The following is a 12,966-nucleotide window of genomic DNA, read 5'->3' on the forward strand; positions in this document are numbered from 1 at the left end:
TCGTGAGAACCATCGCCACACTCAATCTCTTTCCAATGCTTTAACAAACTCAATTATAATTCTTCTAAAGCCGGACTTATCGGTACTCGCCAAGAATTCCGTATTCGCTATTTCCGATAGTATAATCATCACTGTAAATTCTTCAGTGCCTTAGTTAAGGTAGATCTGCTTAGAGGGTGGCGCCCGAGCAGGCAGTGCAAGTGACGTATTACAAAGCAGACGCCGAAAGTCCCCGAACACGATAGCATCACTCAATCAATCTACGCGACACAAACCTACAATCGCCCTCTTGCTTACCAACTCTACACCTATAAAACAATTATCTCCCCATACAATCTTATCTTTTCCCATCACGTCATTCTACATACTATCGCAGACTTAAACTCACACTTAGCACTTCTTTCAACAACCGTGACAATAACGTCTCCAACGAATCCATCGCCACTCCGCTGCTGTACAAACATGGCAGACTCTCCCATGTCCGACAGCGAGCAGTCCTGGCTCACACTCTCAATCGCACACCGAAAACAACTTACGAACTGTCATTCCCCGAAGACGCAACCATCACAGATCTCTTCAACGAGATCGAAGCGAGTCTCGACATCCCCGTCGCAAACCAAAAGATCATCGCCCCAAAGACTCCCCTCCTCAAAGCACCCTTCAAGAACCCCGACATGCCCCTCCTCGACCTCAAGGGCAAACATCTAACGCTCATGGGCTCTGGCGCTGCGGAGATCCAGCAGGTGCAGGATATGGCCGAGCGCGTTGCGAAGCGCAATGCTGCGAGGATGGCGCAGAGGAGTAAAGCACGGCATGCGACGACGACGCGACGAAATCCACAAGACTCGCAATATACATTTCTTCAAGTACGACCGCTGCAAGGACTTCCGAACCCAGACCGCAGTCTGAAGCTATTGCTGCGATTGAAGGAAGACCCTGGTATTCGCGCTGCCATGACCAAGCACAAATTCGCTGTTGGGCTTCTTACAGAGATGGAACCTCTTTCGCATACGCAGACAACGCACGAAGGAACAAGTCGCATTCTGGGACTGAATCGTAATCAAGGCGAGGTCATTGAACTGCGATTACGAACAGATGCGCACGATGGATATCGCGATTACAAAACTATTCGCAAGACATTATGCCACGAACTGGCGCACAATGTCCATAGTCCGCACGATAGAAACTTCTGGGACTTGTGTCATCAGATTGAACGAGAAGTTGACGCTGCCGATTGGAAATCAGGTGGACATACGATCGGTGAAACATCGCGATACACTGTTTCTGGACGTGATGAGGAAGAAGAGGATTATCCTGAGGACTTTGGAGGTTGGACGGGTGGTGAATTTGTCTTGGGAGGGGTTAAGAACAATTCCACTGCTGGGATGAGTAGACGAGAGGTACTGGCTCAAGCAGCGCTTGAAAGACAGAGAAAGGAGGTTGATTCTGAGCGAAAGGTGTTGGAGGAGCATAGACAAAGATCACCACCCGGTGATGAATCCAAGTAACTTAATGACATTCAAACAGCGAGGCGTAGGAATACCCATAGAAGGCACAGCACAACATTGCATAGCATAAGCAGGCGTTAGCATTACAATCTGATACACTATATCCATACATTCTGTCCCCTCAATAAGGAAGAGGATCCAAGTTCAATCCCTCAACGCTAAACTTGAACGCATCGTTTCGCGAATAACTCCCCGCAGCGTCAAGATCAAGACGGCCCCTGATACAATCACGGAAATCAACATCCGCAAAGATCAACCCATCTGGATCCTCCCACTGCGGTCCAGCAATGACGTCTCCAAACGGCGAGACAATCGATGAACCACCACGAGATAGAAACTCTGCTTTTGCAGAAGATACAGCGCTCTGTGCGGGAGGAGGTTGCATATTCGTACCGTCGTCATCACAACCAAGAACAATCTCATTCCCATCCTCGTCAAACACAGACTTACGTCTTCTTCGACTCGGCGACTTGGGCAGCGCAATCTCAAATCCTTCCTCTGTTATGCACGATCCACGACGCTGTCTCACACCGTTTGTCTCAGAGGAAGTGCTCTTGGGAACGCACATGTTGCTGCTGACGACGAAGCAGCGTCCCTCGACACCAACTGTTCGCATGAGGCCAAGCCATGCATCGCGGTTGTCAGCTGTAGGCGCAAGGTAGAGATTGATGTTCTGAGCGTAGAGCGATTGGCGAAGGAGCGGCATGTAGTTTTCCCAGCAGATTGCAGCGGCGAGATTGATGCGTATGCCGCGGATGGTGGTTGTCACGGCGCGGAGGGTGCTGGGTGAGCCTTGAGCCCAGATGAGGCGCTCAGAGCCAGTCTGTAACTGTTAGTCCACCTCATTGATATGCAGTAGAGGAGGAGGGGAGGTCTTACAGGGAGGACTTTGCGACGCTTTCCAAGCATACCCTGCTTGGGACAGACATAAACAACAGAGCAATACAAGCTCCCACCCGCCTTCTCAATACACCCCACCACGATAAAAACACCCGTATCCCTCGCAATGCGCTCCAACTCCTCGCGCGAGCCATCACCACGGACTTCATCCTCCTCACCAAGCTGTCTCTTCACCCACTTGATCCCCGCACCACCACCGCCAGGCCCAACGGTGTCTCCAAGATCAATAGCAGAATCGAAGTAGCGAGCGAATTCATCGCGCCCTTCTGCACTGCGATTACCAATCTCGCAGCCGAAGGAGCTGCCGCGGGGATACCCACCGATGAAGGCCTCGGGGAGCAGGAGGATGTCGATGTGTGATGAGGATGCGCGCTGGGCGAGGGTGTCGATGAGGGCGATTGTGGAGGCGGTGGAGGATTGGGTGCCTGGGGAGGCGGTTCCAAGACGGATATGACCAGCTGCAGCCATTTTGAATCACTTAGACATAAACACAGATACAGAAAGATGTTGGGGTAGAGGAGTGGTTATATAGATCAGCTGAGGATGGCATGCTCAGCAACGAGCGGGGAAACCAAACCAAGCCAGCCCATTTCTATCTACACAGTATTAAATGCTTCAATGGTTTTACCCAGCGGATGCCTCGGCGCTTCTTCCAGCATTGGTCTGTAAGATAAACTGTCACTGGGTCTGTAAAGGACTAAAGGTTCATCTAGGCTGAGTGAGAGGTTGGAAGCTAGACCATCTTTGAAGCTACCCCGCATAGGTAGACATGGAGATATGCGGCCCGCTGCGGCATCATGACTTCGGGCTTCGGGTCCGAAGTGGGAGGCGATGTCGGATGAGATGTGACTTGAACTGTGGATAGAAGCTGTGGTGATGAGTCTACTTGATAATGGGGATACAAGTTAGTCACTGGTCTGGCCGATGTGCGAGTTAAAGACTCATGTTGCTCATACGAGGAGCATTGTTGTGAGACATGGTCAAGCAGTAAGCAATTTGCACTGGGGTGTGAGGTGAAACTTTGTAAATGCCATCAAGGTGAAGGTCATCATCACCTTGAAAGACAGTTGTTGCCCGGTAGATACCACAGCCTTGCAAGTCAAACCACTTCGCAGAACAGTATATATATAACAAGTTCCATTTTCTGTAACTGTGACATTTTGCTCAATTCGTCATAACTCTTAATACTTTTCTCACATACAGGGTATTCTTCCACGCTCTATCTCCTCCTCGTACTCCGTGTCGTCGCAGGCGCCGGCTCAAACGCATCATCATCATCATCCGAAATCTCATCATCGCTAATCTCAACAGCCTTACTCTGCGTCCCGCCCTTCTGCGACTGTGAAAAGTTCAACTTTGTCTGCCGTGTACTCTTAGCCGCTCCTCGAGTCGCCGGAGCCTTGGCGGTGCTCTTCGCAGTGGTTCGTCGTGTCTTTGGCGGAGGTGGTGCGGGCTCTTCTTCTGACTCCATGATCACGTCTTCTTCCTCGTCTTCACTGTCTTGGAATGCCTTGCGGCCTCGTCCCTTTGCAGGGGCCTTTTTGGCTGGTGCTGCTTTTGTGGCGCGTGTTGCTCGCTTCGCTGCTGGCTTCTTGGTGGGCGCAGGGAGTGGCTCATCATCGTCCATCAAGCCCATTTCATCGTCTTGCTGAGTCGCTTTGGCCCGTCCACGTGCAGGTTTGCGTGCTGGTGCAGGTGCGGGTGCAGATGCACGTGAAGAGGTCTCGGCCTGTTGTTCATCCTCGTATGTCCAGGCATCTGGCTCATTCTCCCAGCTGCCATCAAAGTCACTGTCCCAAGTCGCTGGCTTTGGCTTGAGAACTCGCTTTCTCTCCGCTCGGGCTGTCTGCATGCCACTAGCTTGCTGTTGCTCGATCCTCATTCGATAGATATCCATGGCACTGTTGAGATCTTCGTCATCTGACTCTAAGCCCAGCATAGATCGGACTTGTCCCGTTAGGTGTTCTGAAACAAACAGCTCCATCGCGTGCTTGTCATCCTTTGTCACGAATTGAGTGACAGCATCACCAAAAGGCCCTTGAGGAAGGACCTTGAGTGATTGCGCCGACAGAAAGTCTTGCACCAGATTCTCCACCTTGACCATGTCATCAGCACCATCGAGGGCCTCAATTGCTGCTGTTGGGTTCGCAGCATTTGCCTTGCCTGCATGTTGTCAGTGGAATGTCTATCAAGTTGCGACATTGACTTACGCTGTGATGTCTTTTTGCGGTAAAAGTAGACAACATCATTCGTGTTGGCCACCTTACCAACAAATCGATTTGAGAATCTTTGGGGATTCTCAACCTCAAACTGACCACCTTCCGTGGCCGTGTACTCCACCTTCAGACGAATCAGCGGAAGAGGTCGTTCTTCCAGAGCCTCTTCATCCGTCTGAATGGCCTCCCAATCTGCATTAGCCTCCTCAATCATCTCCTCAACCACCTCCATCAGTCTTCGTGTCACCTCTTGGCGATTGTCCTTCTTCTTGTCAAGTCCTTTGAAGCGCTTGTCTTGCGAAAGGATGACTTCCCGTGTGACAAAGGGACGCACACTCTTCAGTGGCAGCTTGTCAACCTTGAAATCTTTGCCTGTCACGCTCACAATAGCAACGTGCTTCTGAACTGCCTCGCCGGGCACAAGTGAAGTTGCGACAGATGAACCGGGCTGCATAACGTGAAAGCCTGTTTCGGGGTTCTGTGTAGGGTCGATCAAACATTCGTGCTCGTGACCCCAGACTACAAGGTCAAGCCAATCGGGTAAAACATTCTCGGGGAGGTAGGATGTGGCTGTATGCGCATGGTGATTCTGGTGAACAGCCAACAAGTTGAACCAGTCAGCCATCTGGGTTTCGGGTCGGAACCACTTGACTTTGTGATCTCGGAAAGTACGGAACATTCGCTCGTCTCGAACATTGCTCAGTCCAAACAAGGCAAGCTTTGTGAGACCCTTCTGTAGCAGAATCGGCTTGGCCTCGATGTTGTCTGCCTCAGGGACACGGCCGTAGTAATTGAGCAGTCCACTTGCTTGCAAAAGATCAAGGGAGCAGAAATTGCCTTCTCCAGAAGGATCATCATGATTGCCATGGATCGAAAATACGGGGATGGAGATGTTGATGTCGGGGTCTTCGTAGTTGACATGCGTGAATGCACCTTCAAAAACAGATGCAGCATCGGAGAGAAATTCGAGAGGACAGGGTTTCATGCCCAAGCAGTTCTGTCGGAGTGTACGCATGACCTGGTACAGGGACTTTCGGGAGGGTTTGTTGTCGTGAAAGAGATCGCCAGCGAGGAGAACCATATCGACCTGTTCATATTAGAAACTATGATTGATATCAAGGGCGATGGGCCGTACATCTTCAGTCCGGGCAAGGTTCAAAATTTCATCAAAAGTTCTCCAACTGTCATCCCTACGAATGGGGTCTCGCTCTTCATAACCGACATGATTGTCGGTTGCCACGAGGATACGAATGGTATCCGCCTCTACGGTTGTTAGCAAGAGCAGTAGTGATACTACACTAACATAAAGACTCACCGGTGAACTCGGGCATCTTGTACAGCTTACAATTTGTGCGACACAATCGAATTGAGCTGTGACATGTGTGTGGATGAAATGGATGTGCTTTACGCGGGCTGTTTCAGCGAGACGCGAGCAGTAGCTGGGAAGGTGACGCGCCCCAATGCGAGGTCACGTGCACATCATCTACATCCACCTCACAGCTGAACAATAAATGGCCATGACCTCAAAAGTGACTGCTCATCTTTTCCAAGCTGCAAAAAGCAAAGAATGCGGGCTCTAAACTCTGACGCCAGCCGTTGAATGGCAGCGGGATCTTGCAGCAGGTGTTCAACCACGAGTCAGTCACTGATTGATTGATTTGACAGGTACAAAAGACTATTCGTCCAACATCAGACCACGTTTCGACCCATCATCTCAGCACTAACACAAGGCCTCGGTCTCGTTCCGCACTAGACTCCGTGGCCCGTCCCTGTTCCTGAAAGTTTCCCACAGGCGATGTCACCATCACACGTTTAGCTACATGCAAATAGACGGGCGTTGGGTTTCTCACTGTAACATTGTCATTGCTGTTTCTGCGCCTCGATACGCGAAGTCCACTTCCACGGCGAGGGAGATTGATAGGATGAGGTACGAGATGGACGGTTGTTAATTGGGAAAGCTTGGCTGATCAAGAATGAGGCCATTATCATAAGCGGGATGTGGAGATTCTTGGTTTGGTCCACCTGCTGCTGCGCGTGCGTGCGTCCTGAGACTCGCGATCTCGACCTTGTACTGTAGAGTTGATCCAAACAACGTGGCACAGCATCTTCTCCTTTCTTTTCTTTTTTTCTGTAGTAGTGTAGTATTCACGATGCAAGGGGATATCGAGATATATTTGCTTTTTATATGTTTCAATCCACGGCGACTCTGTATTTCTCTCACATAATTCTCCTTCTCTTTTCATCCTTTCTTCAACTCGTCAACACAGACCATGCTCTGCCCCGACCAACATCATCAGATGCTTCATTTGGCTGGTCCCGTATGCCCGAAACTACCACCTTCCTGGTCGACTCACATATAGCAAGCAAAACCACAGAGGAAAAAAAGAGCTCAAACCACCGTTACTTGCCATGATCCTAGCTGTTCAATCCCTGGAAAAGCGTGCAGCTCACGGACCCGTGGGTGCTGGATCAGTGATTGCGACACAAGATACGATTGGCTTGGACTCTAGCATCGATCCTTTCTACTGTGCAAGACCCCATTGCGATTTGATTTAGTAATTCAGCTGCTCCAGGGCTGGTCCTTGACGACGCCATCGTAAGATACATTATACCTTGTTGATGCTCCCGCGATCACACCTCCGCTTTCAATATCCGCATCTAAGCAACCAACTCCTATTCCAGGTCACTCGACCCCTTCTCCGCTCGAGGGGGCGAGGGAGTACTTATCTACATGCGTTGTTCATGATTCCGTGTTTCAAGGCCTCTGCTGTTCTTATATCACTGCCCAACTTTCGCTGTTCGAATCCAGCTTGTACAGCAATCATCCCTACACTCGCCTTATACCCACGTCCCTGGACTTACAGCCTAACTTGACCATCATATCATACCATGCATCTCGTTGCAAGGATGGACCGGGATGTCCTCCACGGAGGGAATATCTGGTCTCCCAGCCCAATCTTCCAGGCGGAGGTTCCTTTCTTTTGGCGGAAGCGACGGCAGCTTTCCATTGGCGATCTTCCCGTCGAGATCTTTACCGCCATATGTCGCAATCTCTGTGTGCATTGCCAGCATGCACATGTTGTCGATCTCCCGCCAGATGAGATCGACCACGCCATTGAGGCTCAGCAGGCTTTATCTCGCTTGAGCCGCACGTGTCGACGTTTTCGAAATACAGCCCAGCCTATCCTGTATCACTGTTATCACTCCGGAAGACAGTCGAATTCTTCGAGTAGTCCTGAGTGGTGGGGTGATACCGATGCCAGGAGACGAGAAGTTGAGACTCTTGAGGGGTTTCTTCGTACCCTTTTTGAGAGGCCTGATTTGGCCAAGCATGTTCGTGCTTTGGCATTCTTTGCGTTGAGAGAAGTGACTGCTCGTCATATCTCCAGAGAAACGCAAGCTCTATTTCGACAGGCTGGTGAGCGCGCTGGTTTCCGTCCTCTGCCCTCTTATGAACATGTCGACTCAAAGTGGTTGCAAGAAGCTTCGATTATGGCTGCACCTTTCGTGGAGCAACTACTTATTTACCGATCATCACAAGAAGGACTACAGTACATAAGAGACTCCCCTTTCTACTTACCAAACCTCAAGTACTTGGTGTTACCAGGCCAGGGCAAGAATCCTGACGAATGCTGCCATATTCAACAAATGCAGGATGTCCTAGCAAAAGCACAGAACCTTGAAGTATTGGCAGCCAGCGACGCAGACTGCGGGACGGACATCCCCCTTCGCGAACGCTTCCGTTCAGAACCATGGGACACCGCCCTCGCAAGCCTCCGCCGCCTATCACTCCACGGCCTAGATCCCGATAACCTCGCCAAAATCCTTCGCCGAAGTCCAGTTCTCGAAGATCTCGAATACTTCTGCGACATGGACAAATACACCGTTCTCCAACATCACCACCTCGCCCCCGTTAGTCAATCACTACGACGTTTATGCTACACCAGCACAACTTGGGAGCACACATCGGGCGGCGCACAAGATATCATCGAACAAGTGTCCACGTTTCTCCGCTGGGACTCATCACTCCGCGGCGACGCCAGTTTCGTCGACTTTCCTCGTCTTGAGATCCTCGAGATTGAACAACTTCTCCTTTATGGACCTGTGTTTGACGATGAAGAAGAGCGAAAGGAAAGATTCGAAGCGATGAAAGATATTGGGCCAGAGATTTTCATGGCTAGTCTACCTTCATCGTTGCAGATTCTTCACATAGGGATGGTGTTGGCTTGGCCAGAGATGCACCGTGACTTACTTGGCATGGCGAACAAGGTATATCGGTTTCAGAACTTAAGTGTCGTCGCAGTAGATCCTTACGAGGCGCCGCCAAAAGAACAGATCAAAGAACTTGAAGATGCTTTTGCATCCAAAGGCATTGTCTTTAGAATAGGGCAGACGACACAGGTTCCCTTTGGGAGAGGTATGTTGGGCGTCAGACCAGGCCACCCAGAAAGATCGAGTGAAGGAGATCTCAAGTTTCCGTTGAATCATAGGAATCCGTCATATCTGGACTTTTTGGACTTTTAGCTAATAAATATGTCTACGAGTTGAGCACATGCAAAGAGATTACTCGGTGAAATTACGTTGCTGGTGGATGGAGTGATGGCCTGATGCTGCTATCTCATGATGCGATTTCGGCTCGTCTAACAAGTATATGATGCTATTATCCTTCCTTCGGCGATAATGCTGGCATGTGCTTCTAATAACGATAAGATACCTACGCACTCTGTAGCCACACATGTGAGGTCGAAGTATTGATGTCTACATGTGATAAGGATTGGGTGGCTTCTGGGGAAGCTGGCTGGCAATATCAACATGTTCGCCAAGACTTATGACAACCAAGACTGACAAAACGACTAGGCTATCAAATTGACTTTCATCTATACACTCAAGTACCATCAATTGAGCACTCTGCTTGGGGGCTGACGAGAGTGACTCAACAATCCACCGATAGGTTCGCCTATGTACGCTTTGACTAGGTATACGGAGGGTGTCGAGATTTTTGTACATCTCGCGGATTTTGGCCTCCTTGGGGATTGCCTCTGATTGAAGTCGCCCACAGCTTGAGTTCAGTTGACTCTAGTGAGCATACACCGAAATGGTACAAATGTCGAACGTTAGTTTGGCACACGACGTGAGTTAACTTTTAGGTTGGAAACATGGTTCATGAATTGTTGAATGTGGAAGATAATATTCATCTTGACTACATACGCTCATTACCCGCGAACGGGCATCTTCATATACACAGTAAACATCCGATAACGGACGCATCTAGAACAACCAAGAGACAAAGGTCTTGTAGAACCATCCTCCACGGTTGGGGCCCTCAGCCTCGCGCTTAGCGGCCTGAGCAGCCAGGAACTCCTCCTCCTCGCGATCAATGACATCCTTTCCAGTGTAGAAGTCGGCCTCATGGGGCTTGACACCGCGAGACTTGGTGATGAACTTGTGGCCAAAGATGAGGATCAGGTACACGGGAATGCCAAGGTAGCCCGTGATGAAAGTCTTGTACTTCTCGCCACCAAAGATCTTGCCGGTGTCGGCATCCCTGACGAAAACATCATAGTTCTTGGTGAGGGCGATGAGAATGCACATGGCGAGAGCAGCGATGGATCCCCACATGCCGAAGGGGGCGACGTAGGGGAGAGCTTCGTTGGCGAGACCTTGAGCCTTCTTGGCACGGCACCACCAGATGTGAGTTGTGAGGATAGAGATCCAGGACATGAGACCGAAGATGGTGGTGAGGTTGACGAAGTAACCGAAAACCTTGGTCGAGTCGTCGGCAACGTTCATGTAGGCCAGGAGACAGAACGAAGCAGACATAGCAAGGGCGTAGATGGGAACACCGTGCTTGTCAGTCTTCTTGAAGATAGCGGGGGCCGCACCGTCGGAAGCAAGACCGTAGAGGGTACGGCTAGCAATGTACAGGTCAGAGTTGGAGGCGGAGAAGACGAAGACGCAGATACAAGCGTTGACGATGTGAGGGAGGACCTTGACACCGGCGATATCGGCAGCGACGACGAAGGGAGAGGCAGAAGCACCGGCCTGGGCCTTGGTGGCAAAGGCAAGCTCCGGAGAGTCGTAGGGGACGATCATTCCGACGAGGAGGACGGAGAGACAGTAGAAGAAGAGGATTCGGTAGAAGGTGAGCTTGATGGCGCGGGGCACGGTCTTGCGTGGGTTCTGAGCCTCAGCGACTGTTACACCGACGAGCTCAGTTCCGAGATAGGCAAAGGTAGCGTTGACCATGCAGGACCAGAAGCCGAGGAATCGTCCAGCGTCACCAGTCATGATATAAGGCTTGAAGGCGCTGTTTCTGTTAGCGCGGCCCAGAGACAAAGAGGGGAGAAAAACATACCCAGGGTTGCTCCAGTATCGGAAACCCTTTCGGTCATGGTCAGGACCACCGCCAAGAGCGAGAACCAGAGAGAAGAGGATGATTCCAATGATGACGATGACCTTGAACGAGGAAAGCCAGAACTCGAGTTCACCAAAGAATCGAATACCGAAATAGTTGATGACGACGATGGTGATTAGAAATATGGTGATAAAGACACCTGGATTGACCTTGTCTCGATCAACCCAATATTGAATGACCAACGCAGCAGCAGTGAGTTGATTAGGCGTGACGATGATGTATTTGAACCAGTAACTGAACCCGACGTTAGCTCGCGTGACCTGTACAGCCTCAGAAATACAATGCAATACTCACGTCCAACCGAGCGCAAAACCAAGAGAAGGGTCACAGAATCGAGAAGCATAACCAGTGAAACCAGCAGACATGGGGAGCCAAGCAGCCATCTCACCAAGCGCAGCCATGACGAGGAAGACGACAAAACCAACGACCGTATAACAGATAAAGACGGAGCCAGGACCAGCTTGCGCCAGGGCCTTGCCAGTGCCGATGATAAGACCAGTACCGATCGCACCACCGATGGCAATCATGGTGATGTGACGGGCCTTGAGACCTCGGTGCAGCGACGTCTCAGCGCTGGTCTCGAGACCGCGGATGTGACGATCCTCACCGACGCCCATGTCCTTGGTGGGAGCTGCAGAGGCATCGTAGCCGAGATCCGTCTTCTCGACGTCGTTCCCGCTCATTGTGATGATTGGATCAAGTCAAGCCAAGAATACTTTGGAGATAAAGGCCAAGCTGCCAAGTGTGTAAGAGAACAAGCCAAGCTGCCAGAGAAGAACCAAGCTTTTGGGGGATCTTAAAGCCAAGGACCTTGGCGATATTTGTGTGTTAGATTCTCTCCCCAACGTTGCACGAGAAAAAGAAAAAAGGATGGCGGGACAGGAAAGAGATGAGATGAGAAGGCGAGGGATGAGCACAGCTATATACCGAATACGTCTCACACTTTCTTACTCTGATTCAACCACGCACGAATAACCAGGCTGCTATCAAATTTAATCACTGTACTCCGTAGAGAGGAAATGCCAAGACGACCCGATGCTCAAAGTGGCAGCCCATGTAATGCTCTCAATGGAACCCTAGACGGACAGAGCAGAGTCAGACACACGCACGCCCGTCCTGTGAAGATCAAATCACGTAACGGGGGTGTTTTTGTCTGTGTGAAGTGGGAACCTGGGAAACCGGGGGTGCTTTAGCTCGTTAGTGTTGGCTTTAAATTCAGAGATCATCGGTCCAACAGTTCTCTCTCAATGGGGTCAGATCCTATCTCTTGCATGTAACATTGTGGCGAGTTGAGTGTGTGCCTCGCCTCAGTTGTGCATTTGTACTGTAATTCTGTAGCACAGCACAGCACAGCACAGCACAGCACAGCACAGAATCTAGAATTCACGTCGCCCATTGACTGTAATGTAATCGGGCGCAGGGCAGATTTGCAGGCTCTTTTTGGGCCGTTGGTTTTGCCTCATCGCTATAGTTACGCCAATCTCTTACTAGCAAAGATCGGCCCGGCACTTGATCATGGCGCCGAGGCTGAAAGGGACAGAGAGGAAACAAGACAAGTGAGAGAGAGAGGGAAAAAAGACGCAGTAGTGTAGTGTGGTTTCTAGAAGCTCGGGAAGAGATAAGCTTAGGCACTTTGCTCCGAGGCCTGATCCTGTACGACATCTCCAATGGCTGCCTGCCTGCAAGTTACCTAGTACCATAATACGGGAGTGTCACAGTGAGGATCTTGTTAGTGAGATTCCTATTGTATCCACTGCTATCAAACCAAGCCACTCCCCTTGAGGAAGGTCAATAAAGGCTCTTCTGGGCTCACTTCAGAGATAGGCTCTTCCTCTCTCCAAAGTCCAAACCACGACCACCCCCCGGTCTTACTGCGGTCTTGGCTCCAATGTTTATCTACCAGTATCTGCCGCCTGTTTCTCTGCGG

At 50.6% G+C, this 12,966-nt stretch overlaps 5 protein-coding genes across 6 annotated transcripts; 2 read left to right on the plus strand and 3 right to left on the minus strand.

Annotated features, from left to right (window-relative positions):
- Positions 1 to 69: 69 nt before the first annotated feature.
- Positions 70 to 1,731, plus strand: FVEG_16661 (hypothetical protein). The gene has a single exon (XM_018905904.1). The coding sequence runs from the start codon at positions 675 to 677 to the stop codon at positions 1,506 to 1,508; it is 834 nt and encodes a 277-aa protein (XP_018756801.1). The 5' UTR covers positions 70 to 674; the 3' UTR covers positions 1,509 to 1,731.
- Positions 1,501 to 3,358, minus strand: FVEG_09776 (nitrilase). The gene is made up of 2 exons (XM_018898845.1): positions 2,388 to 3,358; positions 1,501 to 2,331 (listed from the first exon to the last, which is right to left on the minus strand). The coding sequence occupies exons 1-2, from the start codon at positions 2,874 to 2,876 to the stop codon at positions 1,630 to 1,632; spliced, it is 1,191 nt and encodes a 396-aa protein (XP_018756800.1). The 5' UTR covers positions 2,877 to 3,358; the 3' UTR covers positions 1,501 to 1,629.
- On the plus strand, positions 1,883 to 9,286 carry FVEG_09774 (hypothetical protein). Of its 2 annotated transcripts, none has more exons than XM_018898842.1 (2): positions 1,883 to 6,551; positions 6,603 to 9,286. In XM_018898842.1, exon 2 carries the CDS (start codon positions 7,514 to 7,516, stop codon positions 9,146 to 9,148), a length of 1,635 nt encoding a protein of 544 aa, XP_018756797.1. In that variant the 5' UTR covers positions 1,883 to 6,551; positions 6,603 to 7,513; the 3' UTR covers positions 9,149 to 9,286. The 2 variants fall into 2 exon arrangements, with proteins under 2 accessions (XP_018756797.1, XP_018756798.1); XM_018898843.1 differs by having other exon boundaries at positions 3,013 to 3,069; positions 3,122 to 9,286.
- FVEG_09775 (double-strand break repair protein MRE11) lies at positions 3,517 to 6,014 on the minus strand. The gene is made up of 4 exons (XM_018898844.1): positions 5,940 to 6,014; positions 5,760 to 5,887; positions 4,619 to 5,711; positions 3,517 to 4,571 (listed from the first exon to the last, which is right to left on the minus strand). The coding sequence occupies exons 1-4, from the start codon at positions 5,953 to 5,955 to the stop codon at positions 3,628 to 3,630; spliced, it is 2,181 nt and encodes a 726-aa protein (XP_018756799.1). The 5' UTR covers positions 5,956 to 6,014; the 3' UTR covers positions 3,517 to 3,627.
- A 484-nt stretch (positions 9,287 to 9,770) lies between the features above and the next one.
- FVEG_09773 (hypothetical protein) lies at positions 9,771 to 12,091 on the minus strand. The gene is made up of 3 exons (XM_018898841.1): positions 11,334 to 12,091; positions 10,980 to 11,273; positions 9,771 to 10,931 (listed from the first exon to the last, which is right to left on the minus strand). Exons 1-3 carry the CDS (start codon positions 11,720 to 11,722, stop codon positions 9,893 to 9,895), a joined length of 1,722 nt encoding a protein of 573 aa, XP_018756796.1. The 5' UTR covers positions 11,723 to 12,091; the 3' UTR covers positions 9,771 to 9,892.
- Between the last annotated feature and the right edge of the window lie 875 nt (positions 12,092 to 12,966).

This window comes from Fusarium verticillioides, chromosome 1, assembly GCF_000149555.1.
Source record: "Fusarium verticillioides 7600 chromosome 1, whole genome shotgun sequence".
Taxonomy (NCBI): Eukaryota; Fungi; Ascomycota; class Sordariomycetes; order Hypocreales; family Nectriaceae; genus Fusarium; species Fusarium verticillioides.